The sequence below is a fragment of the Salmo salar genome, chromosome 12, assembly GCF_965601325.2.
Source record: "Salmo salar chromosome 12, fSalSal1, whole genome shotgun sequence".
In the NCBI taxonomy this organism is placed as follows: Eukaryota; Metazoa; Chordata; class Actinopteri; order Salmoniformes; family Salmonidae; genus Salmo; species Salmo salar.
Genome location: NC_138302.1, coordinates 29681943 through 29706590, shown reverse-complemented (window position 1 = coordinate 29706590; position 24648 = coordinate 29681943). Strand labels below are relative to the sequence as shown.

Below are 24648 nucleotides of genomic sequence, written 5' to 3'. Positions count from 1 at the left end.
TCTACATAAGCGTACAGAGGCCTATTATCAGCAACCATCACTCCTGTGATCCAATGGCACGTTGTTAGCTAATCCAAGTTTATCATTTTAAAAGGATAATTGATCATTAGAAAACCCTTTTGCAATTATGTTAGCCCAGCTGATTAAAGAAGCAATACAACTGGCCTTCTTTAGACTACTTGAGTATCTGGAGCATCAGCATTTGTGGGCTTGATTACAGGCTCAAAATGGCCAGAAACAAAAAACTTTCTTCTGAAACTCGTCAGTCTATTCTTGTTCTGTGAAATGAAGGCTATTCCATGTGAGAAATTGCCAAGTAACTGAAGATCTCGTACAACGCTGTGTACTACTCCCTTCACAGAACAGCGCAAACTGGCTCTAACTAGAATAGAAAGAGGAGTGGGAGGCCCCGGTGCACAACTGAGCAAGAGGACAAGTACATTAGAGTGTCTAGTTTGAAAAACAGACGCCTCACAAGTCCTAAACTGGCAGCTTCATTAAATAGTACCCGCAAAACCCCAGTCTCAACGTCAACATTGAAGAGGCGACTCCGGGATGCTGGCCAGGTTGAGAGAAAATACTAACAGGTGAACTCGAATGTTACAGTATGTTATATATTTGTTGTAGAAACTATGGCATTAAATTATGTAAACTACATAAAGTATAGTTTTTCTACAATAAAGTCATTTATGCATATACCCAAAGATGTCCTGTTTATGCCCCATGTGTTCATACATATCAATATAACACCTAGCCGAAGACCCACCTGTCATTCACCTCTTTACACACACAGACACCCTCTGAGCACTGAGAGACAGTGGCATACAGGACACAGAGAGAGAGTTTGCGATACACAGAGGAATACCAACAAGAGAGGGATACAGTCTAGACAATAGAGGTAAGACAATGTTAGTATTGTTTCGGGGTGGTGATGGTGGTGGCGGGCTGAGGGTTAAAACTCAATGTAAGGATCCAGTATTTAAAAAAAAGATATATTTCAAATTCTCTTTAAACCCTGTAGGATTGTTTGCTATTTTATGATGTAATGCTATTCTAAAGGATAAGGTATTTTCTACATGGTCCATAAGATAATGAGCAATATTCTTACAGTGGATTTGTACTATACAGTGTCTATTCAAATAGAGCATAGCAATCAAATCATAGCTAATGTACAAATCAAATCAAATCAAATTGATTTATATAGCCCTTCGTACATCAGCTGATATCTCAAAGTGCTCTACAGAAACCCAGCCTAAAACCCCAAACAGCAAGCAATGCATGTGAAAGAAGCACGGTGGCTAGGAAAAACTCCCTAGGAAAAACTCCCTAGAAAGGCCAAAAACCTAGGAAGAAACCTAGAGAGGAACCAGGCTATGAGGGGTGGCCAGACCCCTTCTGGCTGTGCCGGGTGGATATTATAACAGTGCCTTGCAAAAGTATTCACCCCCTTGGCGTTTTCCCTATTTTGTTGCATTACAACCTATAATTTAAATGGATTTTTATTTCAATTTCATGTAATGGACATACACAAAATAGTCCAAATTGGTGAAGTGAAATGAAAAAAATAAAGAACGGAAAAGTGGAGCATGCATATGTATTCACCCCCTTTGCTATGAAGCCCCTAAATAAGATCTGGTGCAACCAATTACCTTCAGAAGTCACATAATGTCACGACTTCCGCCGAAGTCGGTCCCTCTCCTTGTTCAGGCGGTGTTCGGCGGTCGACGTCACCGACCTGCTAGCCATCGCTGATCCATTTTTCATTTTCCATTGGTTCTGTCTTGTCTTACATCACACCTGGTTCCAATCTCATCAATTACATGTTGTGTATTTAACCCTCTGTTTCCCCTCATTTCCTTGTCGGTGATTGTTTGTTGTATGTGATGTGCAAGTTATGTTCTGGTGCGCGACGGGTTTTGTACCCACTTTTATTATTTTGTATATTTTGGTTTTTGGAGTTTTGTGAGTACTTATTAAACGACTCCGTTTATACCAAGTTCGTTCTCCTGCGCCTGACTTCCCTGCCACCAGCACGCACCCATTACACATAATTCATAAAATAAAGTCCACCTGTGTGCAATCTAAGTGTCACATGATCTGTCACATGATCTCAGTATATATACACCTGTTCTGAAAGGCCAAAGAGTCTGCAACATCACTAAGCAAGGGCACCATGAAGACCAAGGAGCTCTCCAAACAGGTCAGGGACAAAGTTGTGGAGAAGTACAGATCAGGGTTGGGTTATAAAAAAATATCTGAAACTTTGATCATCCCACGGAGCATCATTAAATCCATTATAAAAAAATTGAAAGAATATGGCACCACAACAAACCTTCCAAGAGAGGGCCGACCACCAAAACTCACGGACCAGGCAAGGAGGGCATTAATCAGAGAAGCAACAAAGAGATCAAAGATAACCCTGAAGAATCTGCAAAGCTCCACAGCGGAGATTGGAGTATCTGTCCATAGAACCACTTTAAGCCGTACACTCCACAGAGTTGGGCTTTACGGAAGAGTGACCAGAAAAAAGCCATTGCTTAAAGAAAAAAAATAAGCAAACACGTTTGGTGTTCACCAAAAGGCATGTGGGAGACTCCCCAAGCACATGGAAGAAGGTACTCTGGTCAGATGAGGCTAAAATTTTGCTTTTTGGCCATCAAGGTAAACACTATGTCTGGCACAAACCCAACACCTCGCATCACCCCGAGAACACCATCCCCACAGTGAAGCATGGTGGTGGCAGCATCATGTTGTGGGGATGTTTTTCATCGGCAGGGACTGGGAAACTGGTCAGAATTGAAGGAATGATGAATGGCGCTAAATACAGGAAAATTCTTGAGGGAAACCTGTTTCAGTCTTCCAGGGATTTGAGACTGGGACGGAGGTTCACCTTCCAGCAGGATAATGACCCTAAGCATACTGCTAAAGCAACACTCGAGTGGTTTAAGGGGAAACATTTAAATGTCTTGGAATGGCCTAGTCAAAGCCCAGACCTCAATCCAATTGAGAATCTGTGGTATGACTTAATGATTTTGGTATGACTCAAAAATCTCAGTGGCTAGATATGCCAAGCTTATAGAGACATATCCCAAGACACTTGCAGCTGTAATTGTGGCTCTACAAAGTATTGACTTTGGGGGGGTGAATAGTTATGCACGCTCAAGTTTTCAGTTTTTTTGTCTTATTTCTTTTTTGTTTCACAATAAAATATATTTTGCATCTTCAAAGAGGTAGGCATGTTGTGTAAATCAAATAATACAACCCCTCCCCCCCCAAATATATTTTAATTCCAGGTTGTAAGGCAACAAAATAGGAAAAATGCCAAGGGGGTGAATACTTTCTCAAGGCACTGTATCAACAGGAAACACATCTCCTTAGTTTATATATCAAAAATATAAAAAAATGTCAATGTATTTCCAGGCTGTTTTTACAGGATGAAGCCCAGACGGCTGCTTTCCTCCGTGGAGCTGCTGCCCACCATCAGTGAGCTGCAGGAAGGAGTTCTGGAGGATGGGGAAGACGAGTACCCCACTATGGAGGAGTATGTGGACTCCATCAAGAAACTCTCCCAGACCGCCCCATACCCCCTCCACGGCCCACTCCGGGGGCACCGACGATGAATGACCTGCTTGGCCACCCATCAAGGCAGAAGATGCTCCACTGTAGCCCCATTGGTGCCCTATAACAAATCCATGGCATATGCTCCTCGGATCCCCAGTGGTCTATCGGATGTGTCACTGATGGTCGCCCATCCTTTGGACTGTGTAACCCGGGTATGTTCCGGCCGAGACCCCCTGGATTGGTTGTTTGTGCAGGCCCAGTTTTCCGGGTTGACGTGACTAAGAAAGTCCTAGGCTTCTGTTTATGACGGTGCTGTTGAAAAGGCCGCAGGGCTTTGCGGAACTGTTTGGTGAACAGGAAGCATAGTCTGGTTTACATTACTGGATTAACCCAGCCTGGGATTGGAGGTCGAGGTAGTCAGGGATGATTTGTGAACGTTGTCTTAACTCTCCAATGTATTCTACTGTATGGACTGAGTCCCTCCAGGCATGACCAGAGTTGAAGGGTGTCCTAATATGGACACTGTAGAGGAAGACACCTTACAAACTGAGGGAAGAAAAAGGAGGGGGCAGCCCAATGAATTTACACTTTATCTGCTTTATCTCTCTGGATACCCTCGTAATGAGAATATTTTTGTAAGGAACTCTTTTGTAAATAGAAGCTGTAAATACTGTACATGATTGTCTGTAAATATTTTTGTGTGACCAACACAATTAAAACAACATGGTATTCAAAAACATTTTTATCACAGCCATTGACACTGTCACTCACAATCAAGACAATTATTTTCTCTTTGTCTTCAAGACAGACATTTCTCTTTTCTTTATCGGCCAGCAAATGGTATCTATTTTCTTTGTTAAGCACTCCTGTGTGCTCTGGTTCTGGTCTGTTAGGGTCCTTAAGTTTCTGTTTCTTCTAAATGTCGCAAGCGTGTGGTAAGCCAAGACAGCTGGCGCTACAGTGCATTAGCAATAAAGCTACCTTGGCCTAGGTCCATCCCCCTATCATATCAAGAGGAAGGGAGGAAACAGGGAGGCCTGCTTTTCCAGTGATACAGTTAAAATGAAATGTAAATCATTATCGTTTCCAATACCCAGAATATAGATGACTTATACAGTACAGATTCTACTGAAATGTCATCAGGTCCTGTTCCGAAGAAATACCGCACTCATTTTAAGACGTTAAGTAACAATGTTTTTCAGTGTACATTACCATGAAATGACACTTTATGAGAAAGAGCAACGGTATTTGCGATAACCCCCCAAATTTGTGTTAGTCATGATCTTGGGTATCTTGAACTTGGCTCATTAGCGGTGGCTCACATAATTGGAGGTGGTAGTCAGAGTACAGTATTGGTCATATAATGATAAATTGTGTATGAACCAAAAAGTCAAATCAGGCCATTACCACTCAACTTGCTGAGCACAGACCCACTGGATTAGTTCATTTGAGCAGAATTGGTCAAATATCATACAACCACAGGAGGTTGGTGGCACCTTAATTGGGGAGGACAGGCTCTTGGTAATGGCTTGAGCGGGATAAGTAGAATGGTATCAAATACATGGTTTCCATGTGTTTGATGCCATTCCATTTGCTCTGTTCCAGCCATTATGAGCCGTACTCCCCTTAGCAGCCTCCACTGCATACAACTACATAATGCATAAACCAGCTTTTTTTAAATTTGCAGATGTAATCATATGTAGTGTAATTACATTTAAAAACAGGTGTATCTACCTAGTTATTTATCATGAAAAAACATGTTTAAAAACGGACATATCACGCCACAGAATAGGAGACATTTAGTATCTCAACCGGCTTCCATTTTTCTTCAGGAAAATTACTGACGGTTGTGGCTGCTTTGCGTGATGTATTGTTGTCTCTACCTTCTTGCCCTTTGTGCTGTTGTCTGTACCCAGTAATGTATGTACCATATTTTGTGCTCCTACCATGTTGTGTTGCTACCATGTTGTCGTCATGTGTTGCTACCATGCTGTGTTGTCATGTGTTGCTGCCTTGCTATGTTGTTGTCTTAGTCGTGTTGTCTCGCTTGTCGTGATATGTGTTTTGTCATATATTTATATTGTCACGGCCGTCATATAAAGTGGACCAAAATGCAGCGGGAGTCTGTATACTCATCTTTTTTTTTTATTGAAGAAAGAAGGAAAACACACGTATACAAAAACAACGACGACCATCAGTCCTGTAAGGCATACAGCTATACACGAAATAACTACCCACAAATCCCATAGAAAGAATACCCCTCTTAAATAGGACCTTCAATTAGAAGCAACTAGGAGCAGCTGCTTCCAATTGAAGGTCAACCCAACAAACACCACATAGAAATAGACATATTAGAACTAACATAGAAATAGACTAACAAGAACATAACCCAACAAACCCCGAAACACTCTAAACAAACACGCCTCTTAAATAAGAACATAGCCCAACAAACCCCAAAACACTCTAAACAAACACCCCCTGCCACGTCCTGACCAAACTACAATAACAAAATAACCCCTTATACTGGTCAGGACGTGACAGTACCCCAAAGGTGCAGACTCCGGATGCACCTTAAACAAAAACACAAAAATAAACCCAAAACAAAAATAATCCCAAACTAAAGGGAGGGAAGGGAGGGTGGCCACCGTCACCGACGGTTCTTGTGCTAAACCCACCTCCCCAACCTCCTACTACGGAGGTGGCTCAGGCTCCGGCCTTACTCCCCAACCTAACCTGTCCACCCCCGCTAACTGGTTATTATATATTACCCCTCCCGAAGTCTCTGGACTAAGGTGCATCGCTGAAGACCTCGGGCTGAATGCGCGTCGCTGGAGACCTCGGGCTGGTGGGCGACTCTGGGAGCTCCGGACTGGAGGGCAACTCTGGGAGCTCCGGACTGGAGGGGGACTGTAGGGCGACTCTCGGTTCCGGACTGTAGGCCGTCTCTCTCGGTTCCGGACTGTAGGCCGTCGCCGGAAGCTCTGGAGGGGGAGCTGTCGCCGGAAGCTCTGGACGGGGAGCTGTCGCCGGAAGCTCTGGACGGGGAGCTGTCGCCGGAAGCTCTGGACGGGGAGCTGTCGCCGGAAGCTCTGGACGGGGAGCTGTCGTCGGAAGCTCTGGACGGGGACTGCGCACTGAAAGCCTGATGCGTGGGGCTGGCTTTGGAGATGCCAGACTATTTACACACCACAAGGCTAGTGCGAAGAGCAGGAGCAGGACGTACTGGACTGGGCTGACGTACTGGAGGCCTGGGGCTGGTACTGGAGGTACCAGACTGGGGACACGCACCCCAAGGCTAGTGCGAGGAGCGGGAACAGGACATACTGGACTGGGCTGACGCACTGGAGGCCTGGTGCGTGGTGCTGGCTTTGGAGATGCCAGACTGGAAACACGCACCTCAAGGCTAGTGCGAGGAGCGGGAACAGGACGTACTGGACCATAAGTAGGCACCGGCGGTCTGGAGCGCACCGCCTGCACAACCCGTCCTGGCTGGATGGTAACAGTAGCCCTGCATGAGCGGAGTGCTGGCACAGGGCGAACTGGGCTGTGCAGAGGCCTGATGGCTGCCGTGCGTAGAGCAGGCGTAGGGTAGCCTGGGCCTAGGAGGCGCACTGGTGGCCAGATGTGCTGTGCAGGCATACTCCTACCCGACTGGATGCCCACTCTAGCACGGCACTTGCGAGGAGCTGGGATCGCTCGCACCAGACTGTGCGTGCGCATGGGCAAGATCGTGCGCACTTCCGCATACACCGGTGCTCTCACTGCCAAACGCTCCCCATAATAAACACGGGAAGTTGGCTTAGGGCTTACCCTAGGCCCAGCCAAACTACCCGTGTGCCCCCCCCCAATTTTTGGGAGGCTGCCTCTCGCACTTGCCTCTCGGTGCGTATAATGCCTCATAATAGCGCCGCTCCACCTTGGCTGCCTCTAGCTCCTCCTTAGGGCGCCGGTACTGCCCAGCCTGGTGCCAAGGTCCTGCCCCATCCAGAATCTTTTCCCATGTCCATGACTCCACGGAGCTCTGCTGCTGCTCCTTCCTCCGCTGCTTGGTCCGTTTGTGGTGGGTAGTTCTGTCACGGCCGTCGTATAAAGTGGACCAAAATGCAGCGGGAGTCTGTATACTCATCTTTTTTTTATTGAAGAAAGAAGGAAAACCAAAACAAAACACACGTATACAAAAACGACAAACAGTCCTGTAAGGCATACAGTTATACACGAAACAACTACCCACAAATCCCATAGAAAAACCCCCCCTCTTAAATAGGACCTTCAATTAGAAGCAACTAGGAGCAGCTGCTTCCAATTGAAGGTCAACCCAACAAACACCACATAGAAATAGACATACTAGAACTAACATAGAAATAGACTAACAAGAACATAACCCAACAAACCCCGAAACACTCTAAACAAACACCCCTCTTAAATAAGAACATAGCCCAACAAACCCCGAAACACTCTAAACAAACACCCCCTGCCACGTCCTGGCCAAACTACAATAACAAAATAACCCCTTATACTGGTCAGGACGTGACATATATTTTATTTATTTTTAATCCCAGTCCCCGTCCCCGCAGGAGGCCTTTTGACTTTTGGTAGGTGTCATTGTAAATAAGAATTTGTTCTTAACTGACTTGCCTAGTTAAATCAAGGTTAAATAAACAAATAAAAAATAAAAGAAAGACATGGGGACATAAGCCCGAAAACTAATCTCTGACAAAACACAACACACATGACTGAAAACACCAGACACATCCTGGGTGTTAGGCCCAGTCACTATTCATCACCATGATATTCATTCACTTCTGGTAAAACAGGTGTCGGTCTACAGACATGTTCTAGTGTTGACTAGCATGATTAGTATGACATGGTAGATTTAGGTTGGGGGTTCACAGAATAGAGATGACTGGTTATCGTGTCATCATGATGTTCCTGCGGCTGTTGTTGTTGCTACTTGCCCCAGACAGCATATCTGACTTGGGTATGCTGGTGGAGGAGGAGAAGAACCATCAACATTCTTCGCAGTTTATACACTTTTGCTTTCACTTTTCCTGTTATTTCTATCCAAGAAAGTTTGGGGTGAAGTTTGTCTTAATACGAGACCCTCTTCCGAAGTACCATCTCTCATTTGACCCCCAGATCTGTGATGTCATAAAGAGCAGTTTTCAGGAGGAGGAAGTAATTGGAAGGAGACTTCGGATCTGTCCAACTAATGAATCCGAGACAGCTTAATATACATTATTTAAAATAACAGGTTTGCAGACAGCTCTGCCTGCAAATAGGCCACTTCAACATTAATCACCGTAACTTGCAACGCTGAGTCACCCTGGCTTTCACATTCCCACAGTCACAGTTAGGAAGTTAGGAGTTAAGACTCTCGCGGCCAACTTTTTATCTGCAGACTCCCAGCTCCCTCCGCCCCTTCAACCCTCCACTCTGTAGTCCAACATTCCTTAATTTCTACCCTAGTGAGCTGGGAAATTCCAGTGAGAGCTATTTCTTCAACGTTTGCCGGGAAAGAACATGGGATTTGGGAAAACCCTCTGCCGGCAGTTTATAAAAAGGACAATGGATCCCACTAGTTCTTCACTTTTCACTTTCACTTCAAGTGGATCTTACTGCCTCTTGACTCCTCACCTCCCCATCACCTCCCCTCTCGCTACTTATATTCACGATGGCCTTCGCACCAAAAGCCTGCAGTCTTTTCCTGGTGGTTTTGCTGGGAGTTTGTATACAGCTCAACGGAGGTAAGATTTCAAAGTAATTTCTAGCAATGTCAGCTACAATATATGGAATGTACAGTGCAGTGTGCATGCTTTACTAGTTACCTGACTGACTAGGGATTTTGCAGTGACTAGGCTACTGTACATATAGTGTCTGTCATATAGCATACAATTCATGTAGAATACTATAGAAATTGCAGTTATGTACAGTTTCTTCTCAGAACAAGCATTGTGCAAAAAATGCATGCATGTGAATTCTTATCCAAAATCCAATTTGAAAACATATTTTTCATAAAACAACTTTTCCATTAAAATGTTTGACCATGTTAATTGATGTTTATAACTCTCATTACAGCTCAGTACGTTCCAGGTGCCAGATGCAAATGCCCAGGAACCATTATGCACACTCAGGAAACCATTGTTGACTTTGAAATCATTGAAAAGACCCATTACTGCGACACCACTGAAATCATGTAAGTACTGTATTTATTTAACCAGAAAGTGGTTTCTCTCTCTTTCTTTCTCTTTCTTTCTCTTTCTTTCTTTCTTTCTTTCTTTCTTTCTTTCTTTCTTTCTTTCTTTCTTTCTTTCTTTCTTTCTTTCTTTCTTTCTTTCTTTCTTTCTTTCTTTCTTTCTTTCTTTCTTTCTTTCTTTCTTTCTTTCTTTCTTTCTTTCTTTCTTTCTTTCTGACATTAACTTATGACATGACAATCACCTCTATCAGCTTTATATCAGTTGTGTGACACAAGCATTAATTGTGTGTATGTGTGGTTTGTTATTTTCAGTGTTACACTGGCGGAAGATGGAGCCAGAAGGTGCCTGAACCCCGTTGGAAGAAAGGCCATGTTTTTCGTCAACTGCTGGAACAAGTAAGATAGATCAAATCATCAGACTCATCACCACCATACTAAAGCCTTGGCAGAACTATACTGCAGTTATGACAATGTAATAATGTATAAATCAACATTTATCACAATCTAACGACATATAGATCTAATGGTAAAAAAGCTACTGTAATTATAAAAGTTACTGTAATTATAGTTTTATCACACCATTAAGTAGCACACATAAGGCTAAAGCATGTAAAAGCAAAAAAGACCTTAGCACATACTTTAGAAACATCCTATAGCACTTGACTTAATATAATCCATGTAACATTAGTCCTTTCTGAGAATAACACTCTTCTCCCTCCTTCAAAATAGAATAAACAAGGACGACAAGCACAAGAAGAGGTGTCTTAAGAGAAAAGCAGAGTGAACGTAACGGAGGAGGGGAGAAGGGCCATGGAAAACCCACCAGCTGGATTTTCCCAGAAGTCATGTGACCAAACACACACAAGAAGAACGTTGACGCTGCACTTTAGAGAAAGAGAGAGAGAGAGAGAGAGAGAGAGAGAGAGATTTTCTATTTCCTTTGTGATTTTGTGTTACAGCACTGTATACAACTACAAGTATACAACACTAATTGTGAGACATTTAAAGATATCATAAGTTAAAACTTTATTTATTTTTCTATTTGTTATTTAAATATGTGTATATTAATGAACAGATAAATATGACTTTGAAACAAATGAAATAAAAATGTTTTTTATACAACTTAAAGATTCAACGTTCTCTTAATCATAACACTCCATTTGTTATGAATGCTTATACCAAGTCTTATAATGCAATATGAGGTAACACAAGCATTATTACTTGCACAATTAATGCATATAGCCTAATACTCATGGTCTATAGAGAGAGCCATGGGAACAGCTCTTTTAATATTTGGTTACAGAGTATGATACACTCTGGAGAGAGAGAGAGGGTCCCATGAATGGCAACACTGAAATAAGACCCATGATCATGACTTAAACACAGCTGGTCTCAACAGCTGCAGGGGTTCGCTGAGAAACGAAGGCTGGACTTCCAGGTCAGGAGCAAAATGTACTGATGCCATAGCAACCTGGGATGAACCTCGACACACATGACGTTTCTAAACTACTGGAATACATGAAATGAACACACTAGGTGTCACGTCCTGACCAGTATAGGGGTTATTTGTTATTGTAGTTTGGTCAGGACGTGGCAGAGGGTATTTTGTTTATGTGGTTGGGGGTGGTGTTTTATGTAGTAGGGTGTTTGATTTATTATTTCAGGGTTTTTGGGGTTATGTTCTTGGTTTGTTTTCTATGTTCTTTCTGGTTTGTTGTATGTCTATGTTTAGGTTGATGGGGGGTTGGACTCTCAGTTGGAGGCAGGTGCTTTCTCGTTGCCTCTGATTGAGAGTCCTATATATGGGTATGTGTTTGGTTAAGTGTTTGTGGGAGATTGTTTCTTGTTTTGCTGAGTGTGCCTGACAAGACTGTTTTGTTGTTCGTGTGTTTTTCGGTTTGTTATTTTGGTGTTTTCTTGACTTAAAATAAATACAAGATGAGCATCCACATTCCTGCTGCGTTTTGGTCCTCCATTCCCGACGACAACCGTTACACTAGGGTTAGACATATTACAGTCACTTGTAATAATCCTACATAATCGGATTTATTGACGTGAAAGAAATGTGAAATAAATGTCAAAATAAATGTTCATGATCATAAAATGTTGATTTCCAGCTATTACAATACTGTCAATGTGCACCATCTGCTGGGGGATCTTAGTACCTAAACCCAGATAATCATTGACTTCTGTAATTACAGCGTTACTACACAAACATAAAGCAACTTAACATAAAGGTATAAAATCTATTTAATATAAACGTATAAATCAACTGAATGTAAAGGTATAAGATCAACTTAATATAAACGTATAAGATCAACTGAATGTAAAATTCAAAATCAAAATTATTTAGATGCCAATATTTACCTTCTAAATAAATCAAGATAATGTAGCTTTCTAAATAAATCAAGATAATGTAGCTTTATCAATAAATCAAGATAATGTCACTTTCTAAATAAATCAAGATAATGCAGCTTTCTAAATGTGTCATTGAAAACAACAAAAGGCTCTAGGAGGTCTTGAATATAGAAATGTTTCTGAAACACTTACTGGTATACTGATTTGCTGCAGCGGCCTAGTTTCTTCCCTTTTAGAACCACCATGGATGCGTCCTAAATGGCACCCTATTCACTATATGGTGCACTTCTTTTAACCAGGACTCTGGTCAAAGGTAGTGCATTATAAAAGGAATAGGGTGCCATTTGGGACTTACGATGTTTCTCCAGCGTGATGAGCTCCAAGGCAGCACGTCTTGCGTTTGACCATTACTTTGCTGTGGAGATAAACTTTGCTGGAGGATATCAGAACTGGCCTTCACACTCGGGGGAAATCAAAGGGCTGCTGGTGGTCAGAGAGAGCCAAGGAGTGTGGGAGAGAATAGATCCTCCATAAACTTTCTTATTCCCAGACCAGAGTCCTAAGGCTGCTGAGCTTCCTTTTGTGTGAGCGCGCACGCACATGGACACACACACACACACACACTCTATAATAAAACCTGCCGCATGAGATCATAAACCAAAAACAAAGCCTAGAAACATAGTAGATGAAGGGGTGCTTAGTCATATCTGCCTGTGGCATACCCTGCAGTATATACCGTATCTCCTGGAATGAAATAATCTGTTAAGACAGATATGGACAATATCTCATTAAAGTTGTTGGGAGAAGACGAGGCTAATGTTACATTGCTATGGCAGAATCCCAAATGGCACCGTATTCCCTATTTAGTGAGCTAGTTTTGACCAGGGTCCATTGGGCTCTGGTCAATAGTAAGCACTATGTAGGGAATAAGATGCCATTTGGGATCCGGCCTTTATGAACTGTTGTCAGCATACTATTTGGAACACAAGATGGAAATGGATGTTTACTAAAATGATCATTGATAGATCATTGATCATCTCCACCCGAGGTTCAGTAGACCAAGGTTCAATATGGTTAGGTAAGTGGAAAACACTCTACTTGATGTTAGAAAGACATCCAATCTGGATGCATGCTGTTTCATTTGTTGCCTAATGTTCCTCACTGTAGCCGTTAGAACAGCAGAACCTCCGAGGAAGAGAACCTTTCCTTAAGAAACTAGATCAACAAATACATCATCAATTTATCATCTGCATGTTATCAACAAAGCAGTTGGATTTTCAATGGGTGGCGTTTCATGTTTCAGCAAAATTGCTACTAATAGTTTGTCTGGCACTTTTGCTGAAGCCTCCCACCGACGAGTGTGTTTAATTTTTTAACATTCTGCGGCAAAGGCACAAATCCTGAGAGAAATATTTTGCATTTTATTTCCATGATATGTGTTGTTCCCGCCTGCTTTAAAGCTTATATATAGCTTTTAAAAAAGAACTGGGCTGTCTCCCACAGTGTAATACTCTCTCGTATAGGAGAACAGCGGCGGCTGTTAGAATAATAAATGAGTGAGAGCTGCCACTGCCCGGCTTCTGTTGGAATCCAACAAACCCATGCTGTTCGTCAGATGTAAAAAAAAATAAGTAATAATAATAAAATAAATATAAATGGCAACCCAATATTTTATTTATACATGTGGAGCATGCCCAATCGCTTGTTGATGTAACTGTCAGACAAAGGGAAGAGGGTAAATTGCTTCTAACACGTTATCCCCATGCAATATTCATACAGCTACTGCTATAACATGGCTTTCATGCGCTCTCTTTGTTGCTCTACAGGCCGTGAAGAGAGTGGGCATCAATTATATGAAAATAGTCAAGAGAGGACGCTGTGTAGAACGGAACGACACACAAACAAATAAACAACTGTGCCAAACGACTCTAGAGAAGCCCTGCTTTGACTATGTTGGCTATGGGTTCTCTACAAAGAGTGTGTATGTGCGTCTGTCTGTGTGTGTGTGTGTGTGTGTGTGTGTGTGTGTGTGTGTGTGTGTGTGTGTGTGTGTGTGTGTGTGTGTGTGTGTGTGTGTGTGTGTGTGTGTGTGTGTGTGTGTGTGTGCGTGTGTGTGTGTGTATGTGTGTGTGTGTGTGCGTGTGTGTGTGTGGTGTGTGTGTGTGTGGTGTGTGTGTGTGTGTGTGTGGATACACTGTATACATCCATGTGTGTGTGTACACTGGCATGTGTGTGTGTGTGGATACACTGTATACATTCATGTGTGTGTCTGTGTTTTATGCGTCGCCGTGGGTATATGACTGAGGCTTTGGGGTTAGGAGGAAAGCCTCTCATGTCCCGTCTTGTCAATCACCCAGCCTCAACCCATAAATAAAGAATGACACACGCACCCAGCTACTCTCTCTCATTGTCTAGTGGGCCTGCCTGCCTGCCCAAAGCCCACCGCTCCCCAGATGCAGAGATGCAGACCACATGTCATTTTAAGTGCAGAGAGAGGTTACTATACAGGCAGGGAGAGAGAACACATCACAGAGTAACTTGCATAGACGCAACAGGAGACCCACCAGGAGGTAATGTGGAAGGCAGCACACACCCCAGGGAAACTCAATCTTAAATAAATCAAGCTGTTGTCCCATCAATCCAAACACTGAACTCTATGTGAAATGTAGATGATTCGAGGTGAATGACGTGAACATGGCATGATATGAAACGTCCCCTGATACTTCGCCTTTGTTCGGCTTGAATAGTTGATTTGAGGAAAATACGTCAAAACATGACTTTACTCTAGCTGGTTTGGACAGAAATCTATTTGAATGATCGTTTTATTCATCGTGGTAATGGATCGTGGCAATGGATCTTTGATTCAGATATTACACCAATGGGATTTCCTTCCACCTGATGTAGCTAACATTGAAGTCCAGAGTGAGGTTGCCATTTGCAGGAGAGAGTCAGAGACAAGCACACGGAAAACAGAAATACAAAGCCTGTCTAGGGGATTGTTTCTGGACACTGTTTCAGGTCTTTGACTACTGAACTTATCTGTCTGTCAAGTGTCTGAGATGCAGTGTAGGAGCTTATAGACACACAAACATGGACACACACACACACACACACACACTGACACACACACATGCGCACACACTTTCTCTCTCACAGAGGATAAGGCTGGTTGCAAATTTGCATATGCTGCTCACTGACAAGATTACAGGAGGCTGAGAATGGAGTGTGATGTGACCTCACCACACAATACTGTAGTATATTCACACTTTGCTTGTATGCTAATCCTCTTCATATGGCCATAGAGCTGGGATTGCACTGTGCCATTCAATTATCACAAAGTCACTGGAACATTCGGCTGAGAGACACATCGCAAGGAATGAGCCAAACATCATATTGAAATGTATTCAGCCCCATAGCCCCAACGGTAGTTGCAGTAGGTAAATCCACATTTCCATGTGGCGCAGTAGTTAGAATCAATCAGGAAGTTTAATTCCCACGTCGCAACAAGGGAACAAGCAATCAGCTGAAAACAGCTAGTGGGTCGAACCTCAACCAATACATTAAACCGAACACAGACGTTGCTTAGCTGTTTTGCTTGTTTCTTGGAAATAAAGTAGATAGTTGTAGTTACAAATCTAAACCTACAGGGTGCAGCATATACACTCTGCTATATTAGTCCCCCTTATCAGCATTCTGGAACAATCTCCTGTACCCACTGACTCCTGTTGTGCCCACTGTTAAGGAGGATACAGGGCTTACAGCAGTATTGAATTCATTAACCTTTTCTCCACTCTGGTCCAAAATGGGAGCAGGACCGCAATTGTTGGAAATAACCCCCTCGGCACTTTAAACAGTTTATTTAAAGGGTCACGGATGGAAGAAGAGGGGCTGAAGAGGGGGCTCGCCCCTATTTGTTACTTTATCCGAAAAGTGTCATCTTGTATCAGGTGGTTAGTTATTCAGCAACTCACCGTGCGATAATAGGCGTGACTACGTTGCCCATTACCGTCCCCTTAACCTGCGCTTGACGTGCTACTTTTGGACAAGAGACAAATTTGAACGAAAACTTGGTAATTGTCTCACTGGAGACCGTCTGATGGGGTGCTGGAGTTGAGAGGGTGTGTTCAGCTAGCGTCTGTGTCAGGTTAGTCAGTGTAGCGTGGCATCATAAGGAGTAAGAGGCTTCGGCTCAGAGAGAGACAAGTATTTTATGTCTCCTAAAAGCAAACTTCTTTAACACTTGGTTCATCTCAATCGGTTTGGGCGATTGCTGTTGGCCGGATCACTTTGAGCATGGTGACTTCTAAACAACAGGATGTTGCTCATTCCTGATGTGGCATGAAGTCTTTGAGGAACATTCTATTTGTATAAGATCATTCGATTGTATGTCATATTCTGTCATCACTGACAGCTTCATACTGTATGTCAAAAACCTCAGAGTGTCACATTTAAGGTAATTCCCCACTCATTCCCTACTAAGGGAAAGACAGATGGAGCTAGATATCGCGTCATCCAAAAATCTTATATTCATAGAATTTGAATCTTTTAAATATTATGTGAATTGTAAATGAAAGGTTTCCAAAAGTCCTCCTAAAGCAAGGAGGCTTTAACTTTTTTTGGCTACCAATAACGAGCGCCGATAACGCTGTGAAAGTTCAGATATTCACGTCTGATTTTGGCAGAACAGCAAGGCAGGAGACTATAATTTAAACAATATCTGATCAACATTTTCAAGATAAAGCTGAAATCTTCCAGTTCCTAATGCCAAATGTGATGTGCAACAGCACCAGGAAGACCACTTAGATTGCCAGACGGACATCTAAACACTTGTAGAGCTCGCCGCTCTAATGAGCAAGGAAGAGCACAGAGGCCCAACTATTACATTAAAAGAGCCAAAAAAGCCAACTATGTTCAGTTTCAACGGTGAACTGTGGTAACCAAGTCAATATGACCCCAGGCATTTCAACCAGTGGCGGTTGGAGCCGTTTAAGATGAGGGAGGATGATCGTTTTTTTCATGAACATGGCCTTATTTCTATTACAGCATATTGGATAACTCATATTCCATTCATCCAGCTCAATGTAACATCAATAGGTTTAGGGTACTACATGATGCTAAACTTTCGCCTGTATTCATCATGAGGTTGCTACAACCTAGCCTATGAATAATAGAATCATTTACAACGTAGGTGCACAGGTCGAGAGAATTCTGAGTAATCAAGGTGACAGACAGTGACACATTCAATACTGCATTGCACACTTTACAATCCTGCAGTGCAGTGTACAGTCAGCAGCAAGCAGTTTAGCAGATACACTGGCAGGCCCTGGTGGCAATAAATTAATAAAACCAAAAGCTTACCTTGACTTGGAAGAGTTCCAGTGTTGGATAGCCATAGCCAGTTAGCTAACATAGCATCCCTCTCTGTTTGAGTAGGCTAAACTAGCTAGCTGCATTCGATGCTAGCTAAGAAAGTGAAAGTGAAAAGATCTATACTACGAAATATAGCTATCTCTCTCTCTCTTCTCCTTAATTTGGACGAAATTAACTAATTGCAAAACTGTGTGTTTTAATCAATTATTTGGTAGCATGTGAATATATTTAGTATAGTTTTATCATTCTTTTTTTTTTTATGTTTCACTATTTTTATTTGATTGAAATTCACTGAGGAAGATGGTCCTCCCCTTCCTCCTCTGAGGAGCATCCACTGATTTCAACAACCATCACAGAGTGACAGAGAGAGGGAAAGAGAGGGAGATCAAGAAGAATTACAACCAGAGTGGAGAAGGAGCGGAACCTCTGGTGAATGAGGGACATAGAGAAGAGAGTAGGAAGAGAGAGATCAAAAATGGAGTGCTAAGGGAATGAGAACAGAGTAGAAGAGAGAGATGAACTGAAGTTAGAGGCCAGCTCCAGAGTTAATAGGTAGGAACCTGCGAGAGAGAAAAGCATTTAATGAGCGAGGAGGAGGAGAGGAGTGAGAGATCAAGAAGGAGAAGACTCTAGGAAGCACCAGAATAGAAACGGTCCCTTTTAAAGTGAAACTTTTGACTGGAATTCAGGGACTACTGTAGCTCATGTATGGCAGACACTCAACCAGATAGCTATATTCTATTATTATACTCAACTGTTAAATCTTAACTTAGAGAGTTTACAAACTTAACTTCACAAAAGAGTCTTCAAAAAACAATCAAAGCCAATCTCAAAGGGAAAATATCGATTGGCTACCTGACAGCGTTGCAGCCCTACCCTCTAAATGAATCTCACTGAGTTGCTGGTAAGCAACAGACAGGCTAAATATAGCAACACTCGTTGACTGACAAGTAAACCACACCCATAATTGGTTTGGAGCCCCTCTGTGCCCAATTTACCACCTGCGGCTCCCTGAGCTGCCTATAGCTACTGGTACAGACTGTAGTATCAGGGCAAGTACCAAGCATTGTTGGAGAGATACACGTACCATCTGTCTTCTAAACCACTTATTTGTATTGTACTATAGTACTTAAGACTCTGTAAGTAACTTCTAGAACAAAAACAAGCCAGAGCTTGGATAGTGGCCTGCTTGATGAAGTTGAATGAATGAACTGAGTGCTATACAATAGCTTGTGGCCGAACTTCAGATATGTGTGTGTAACCCCATTTCACTCCGAGCTCCTATTGACATCAATGCATTATTTGATTTACTGTACAGTATCCTATAATAGGATTCGGTGCTTAGAGCATCTGTGAATATAAGAAGCATTCAGAGCCAGGCGAACAAACAGTGCAGTATATCTTCAACACAAACAAAGTTGTTAACAGGAGGCTGGTGAAGCTGAACAAGAGGCCTGACTCCTTTACAACTGCAACAAGGGGTGTGCCCCAAATGGCACCCTATTCCTTTCAGAGTGCACTACTTTTGACCAGGGCACAAAGGGCTCTGGTCAAAAATAGGGCACTACATAACAAATAGGGTACCATTTGGGACGTAGACAAGCATTACCACTGTGCCGTGCAATTACAATATAACAGACTTTTACAAGATGGCTATCAGCAATGAGAATTTGATTAATGCTATGGCCTCTGGACTCGAGTACTGCGGCAGGCGAGGGCTGTGGAACACCCATTCTGAAGCCGCTAGCTATACCAGTCCCTAATCACCACCAGCAGTGTGATGGTAGTAATGGTGTGTGTGTGTGTGTGTGTGTGTGTGTGTGTGTGTGTGTGTGTGTGTGTGTGTGTGTGTGTGTGTGTGAGGGAGTGAGTGAGTGAGTGTGTATGCCTGAGTGTGTGTGTAGTTGTGCCCTGTATGTCTCCATCTGCGTGAGTGTGTGTGTGAGGCAGCAGTGAGCAGACATTCAGACATCACACACAAATTGCATGCTGGGGAGAGAGGAGTGTTAGTAGCGCCACGGGCTAGCGGACCTAAAGCACAATTAATGTAATGTGATGGAGCGGCTCGGCCCACGTTCTGTTTTCTCTCAATCAGCGAACAGACACTTTATCTGTCCCACGTTTGGTAATCTAATCAACACAATGAATTGCTCTCTGTCTCTGTCTCTCTGCTGTATGGCTCCAGTGAGGGATATTGTTTTAAAGGCCTAGCTGCTGTCACGTCCTGACCAGTAAAAGGGGTTATTTGTCATTGTAGTATGGTCAGGGCATGGCAGGGGGTGTTTGTTTTTGGTGGTTTGATGTTTTTGGGGTTTTGTTCTGTTTTATATTGTTTATTCTAGTTCTATGTTGGGTTTTGGCAATGACCTCCAATTAGAGGCAGCTGGATGTTGTTGTCTCTAATTGGAGGCCATATTTAGTTGTGTTCGTTTCACTTGTGTTTTGTGGGTGGTTGCTTTCTGTATAGTTGGGTTACCTTACAGAACTGTTGGTTGTCGTTTATTGTTTTCGTTTAAGTGTTCACTTTAGTAAGTAAATAAAGAAGATGATCACTATACTCGCTGCGTTTTGGTCCTATCCTTACGACGATTGTGACAGAACCACCCACCAAACAAGGACCAAGCAGCGGAAGAAGGAGCAACGGGAGAAGTATCTCGAGTCATGGATGTGGGAGGAGATCCTCGAGGGTAAGGGTCCATGGAGCCAGGCTAGGGAGTATCAGCACCCGAAGGCGGAGCTGGAGGAGTCGAAGAGGGAACGACAAAGGTACGAGGCGTTGTATCCTCCTATTCAGGAGGTGGAGAGGCAGCCCCCCCCCCAATTTTTTTGGGGGGGGGCATAAGGGGAGTGTTGCTAGGTCAGAGGGAACCCTGACCTAACTTCCCGGGCTATTCGGAGGGAGCCGTGGAGCAAACCGGAGCCGAGAAGGGAGTCGAGCGCCGAGCTTGACGCAAGATTCCGGAAGGAGGTACTGGCAGAGAGGGCACGACTGAGCAGGTAAGCGGAGGGGCAAGCGATGCATTACGGGGTGATGTGCACTATCTCGCCCATCCGCTGCGGTCGGTACGGGCTCCGCAGCGTTGCAGTGCTAGAGTTGGCACTCAGCCAGGAAGGAGTGTGCCTGCTCAGCGCATCTGGCCGCCAGTGCGTCTCCTTGGTCCAGCTTACCCTGCGCCTGGTCTACGCACGGCAGCCCTCACTCTCCAGCACAGCCCAGTTCGCCCTGTGCCAGCGCTCCGCCCGTGCCGGGCTACAGTCACCATTCAGCCAGGACGGGGTGTGGCAGCTATAAGCTCCAGACCTCCAGTGCGCCTGTCCAGCCCAGTACATCCTGTTCCTGCTCCCCACACTAGCCCTGAGGTGCGTGTCACCAGTCTGGCACCTCCTATGCCAGCCCCACGCATCAGGCCTCCAGTGCGTGTTCCCCATTCAGAGCTTCCAGCAACACTTCCCCGTCCAGAGCTTACGGTGACAGTTCCCCATCCAGAGCTTCCGGCGACAGTTCCCCGTCCAGAACCTACTGAGACGGCCTACATTCCGGAGCCTACAGAGACGGCCTACAGTCCGGAGCCTACAGAGACGGCCTACAGTCCGGAGCCTACAGAGACGGCCTACAGTCCGGAGCCTACAGAGACTGCCTACAGCCTGGAGCCTCCAGCGACGCTCCTCAGCCCGAAGCCTCCAGCTACGCCTCTCAGCCTGGGGCCTCCAGCGACGCCTCTCAGCCCGGGGCCTCCAGCGATGCCACGCAGCCCAGAGTCTGCTGAACGGGAGCTACAGCCAGAGCCAGAACCACCTCCGTGGTGGGAGGACTGGGAAGGGGGGGGGGGGGTGTAGCACAGGAACCGTCGTTGACGGTGGCCACCCTCCCTTCCCTCCCTTTAGGTTTGGGGTTGTTTTTGTGGGTTTTGTTTTGAGGTGCATTCGGGGTCTGCACCTTTGGGGGGGAGGGGGGGGGGGGGGGGTACTGTCATGTCCTGACCAGTAAAAGGGGTTATTTGTCATTGTAGTATGGTCAGGGCGTGGCAGGGGGTGTTTGTTTTGGGTGGTTTGATGTTTTTGGGGTTTTGTTCTATGTTTATTCTAGTTCTATGTTGGGTTTTGGCAATGACCTCCAATTAGAGGCAGCTGGTTGTTGTTGTCTCTAATTGGAGGCCATATTTAGTTGTGTTTGTTTCACTTGTGTTTTGTGGGTGGTTGCTTTCTGAATAGTTGGGTTACCTTACAGAACTGTTGGTTGTCGTTTATTGTTTTCGTTTAAGTGTTCACTTTAGTAAGTAAATAAAGAAGATGATCACTATACCCGCTGCGTTTTGGTCCTATCCTTACGACGATTGTGACAGCTGCAAATGTTGAACTTAAGACAGAAAACCTCATAGTGATTACTGTGAAGTTCTGACCAAATGTATGATGGTATTTATTTATTTGACATTTTACAGGATGAAATCTCTTGAGATCTCGTTTTCAAGTGCTACAACTACTAATACAACTAATAAAACTACTGCTACAACTACTAATACAACTAATAAAACTACTGCTACAACTACTAATAAAAACTACTGCTACAACTAATAAAACTAAGTACCGATAATATATACATATATATTTACAAATATCTTCACATGGTGATGTTTCATGTGACAAACAGTTTGTTCTTGTCACAGAATATGTCGTACTCGTTGCTGAAAATGTCATATGTGAGAGAGAAGGACCAAGGCGCAGCGGGATTGTGGATACTCATTTTCTTTTAATTGGAAAATGAAAAGCATCCACCGGAAAACAAAACAATAAATGATACTCACAACATGGACAGTCTTACAGGCTATGCAAACGCAGTGCAAGAACAATTCCCCACAACCCCAAAGACAAACACACACACCTATATAGGACTTCCAATCAAAGGCAACTATACACACCTGCCTTCAATTGGAAGCCCCAATCACCAACACAACATTAAACAAACAAACCACCTGCCACATCCTGACCAAGACTAAGCAATACGCCCTCTGCTAGTCAGGACGTGACAGTACCCCCCCCCCCCCCCCCCCTCAAGGTGCAGACTCCGGGATGCACCTAAAAAAGAAAAAACACAAGAAAATCCCCAATACCCCAACAAAACCAACAAACAATAACCCCTAAACAAAAAGGGAGGGAAGGGAGGGTGGCTGCCGTCACCGACGGCACTGTGCTACACCCCCCCTCCCCAACCCACCTATATCTGGAGGTGGCTCCGGTTCTGGCAGCTCGGGGCAGTCGGGCCACTCTGGCAGCTCCGGGCAGTCTGGCCACTCTGGCAGCTCGGGCAGTCGGGCCACTCTGGCAGCTCCGGGCAGTCGGGCCACTCTGGCAGCTCCGGGCAGTCGGGCCACTCTGGCAGCTCCGGGCAGTCGGACCACTCTGGCAGCTCCGGGCAGTCGGGCCACTCTGGCAGCTCCGGGCAGTCGGGCCACTCTGGCAGCTCCGGGCAGTCGGGCCACTCTGGCAGTTCCGGGCAGTCGGGCCACTCTGGCATCTCCTGGCAGTCGGGCCACTCTGGCATCTCCTGGCAGTCGGGCCACTCTGGCATCTCCTGGCAGTCGGGCCACTCTGGCATCTCCTGGCAGTCGGGCCACTCTGGCATCTCCTGGCAGTCGGGCCACTCTGGCATCTCCTGGCAGTCGGGCCACTCTGGCATCTCCTGGCAGTCGGGCCACTCTGGCATCTCCTGGCAGTCGGGCCACTCTGGCATCTCCTGGCAGTCGGGCCACTCTGGCGACTCCTGACTGGCGGGCGGCTCTGGCGACTCCTGACTGGCGGGCGGCTCTGGCGACTCCTGACTGGCGGGCGGCTCTGGCGACTCCTGACTGGCGGGCGGCTCTGGCGACTCCTGACTGGCGGGCGGCTCTGGCGACTTACGACTGGCGGGCAGCTCTGGCGACTTACGACTGGCGGGCAGCTCTGGTGACTGACTGGCGGGCAGCTCTGGTGACTGACTGGCGGGCAGCTCTGGTGACTGACTGGCGGGCAGCTCTGGTGACTGACTGGCGGGCAGCTCTGGTGACTGACTGGCCGGCAGCTCTGGTGACTGACTGGCGGGCAGCTCTGGTGACTGACTGGCGGGCAGCTCTGGTGACTGACTGGCGGGCAGCTCTGGTGACTGTTGACTGGCGGGCAGCTCTGGTGACTGTTGACTGGCGGGCAGCTCTGGTAACTGTTGACTGGCCCTCCAGTCTTGCCCCATCAAACAGCCCTTGTGCCCCCCCCCTAAAAAAATCTTGGGGGTGCCTCTCAGTCTCCCTTACCCGTCGTGTTCCCCAGTCCTCGCCAGACTTCTTCCGCTGCTTGGTCCTGGTTTGGTGGGGAATTATGTCACAGAATATGTCGTACTCGTTGCTGAAAATGTCATACGTGAGAGAGAAGGACCAAGGCGCAGCGGGATTGTGGATACTCATTTTCTTTTAATTGGAAAATGAAAAGCATCCACTGGAAAACAAAACAATAAATGATACTCACAACATGGACAGTCTTACAGGCTATGCAAACGCAGTGCAAGAACAATTCCCCACAACCCCAAAGACAAACACACACACCTATATAGGACTTCCAATCAAAGGCAACTATACACACCTGCCTTCAATTGGAAGTCCCAATCACCAACACAACATTAAACAAACAAACCACCTGCCACATCCTGACCAAGACTAAGCAATACGCCCTCTGCTGGTCAGGACGTGACAGTTCTTAACATTTGAAAAAGGGATTTCTTACATTTCCTGTGTGATTTTAATGCCCTGATTTCTATAGGTAAATGATTCCAGTCAGTTGTGTCTTTGTATCTGAAGCATCTTTGTCACGTCCTGACAAGTAATAGGGGTTATGTGTTATTATAGTTTGGTCAGGACGTGGCAGGGGGTGTTTGTTTCATGTGGTTTGGGCTATGTATTTAGGTAGAGTGGAGTTTGGTTTATGTGGTCCGGGGTTTGTTAGTCTATATTCTATGTTAGTATATTTTCCCGACGGCAGCCACCCTCCCTTCCCTCCCTTTAGATTTGGGATTAATTTTTTTGGGGTTATTTTTGGTTATTTGTGTGAGGTGCATCCGGGGTATGCACCTTTGGGGGGAGGGGGGGGGGGGGGGGGGGTACTGTCACGTCCTGACCAGTAATGGGGGTTATTTGTTATTATAG

General features: G+C 44.9%; 1 protein-coding gene across 1 annotated transcript; it reads left to right on the top strand.

Moving 5' to 3' along the window:
- The first annotated feature begins 9020 nt into the window (after positions 1–9020).
- Positions 9021–10876, top strand: LOC106564720 (C-X-C motif chemokine 11). Its single transcript, XM_014131006.3, has 4 exons — positions 9021–9305; positions 9637–9754; positions 10067–10150; positions 10484–10876. The coding sequence occupies exons 1-4, from the start codon at positions 9233–9235 to the stop codon at positions 10536–10538; spliced, it is 330 nt and encodes a 109-aa protein (XP_013986481.1). The 5' UTR covers positions 9021–9232; the 3' UTR covers positions 10539–10876.
- The last annotated feature ends 13772 nt before the right edge of the window (positions 10877–24648 follow it).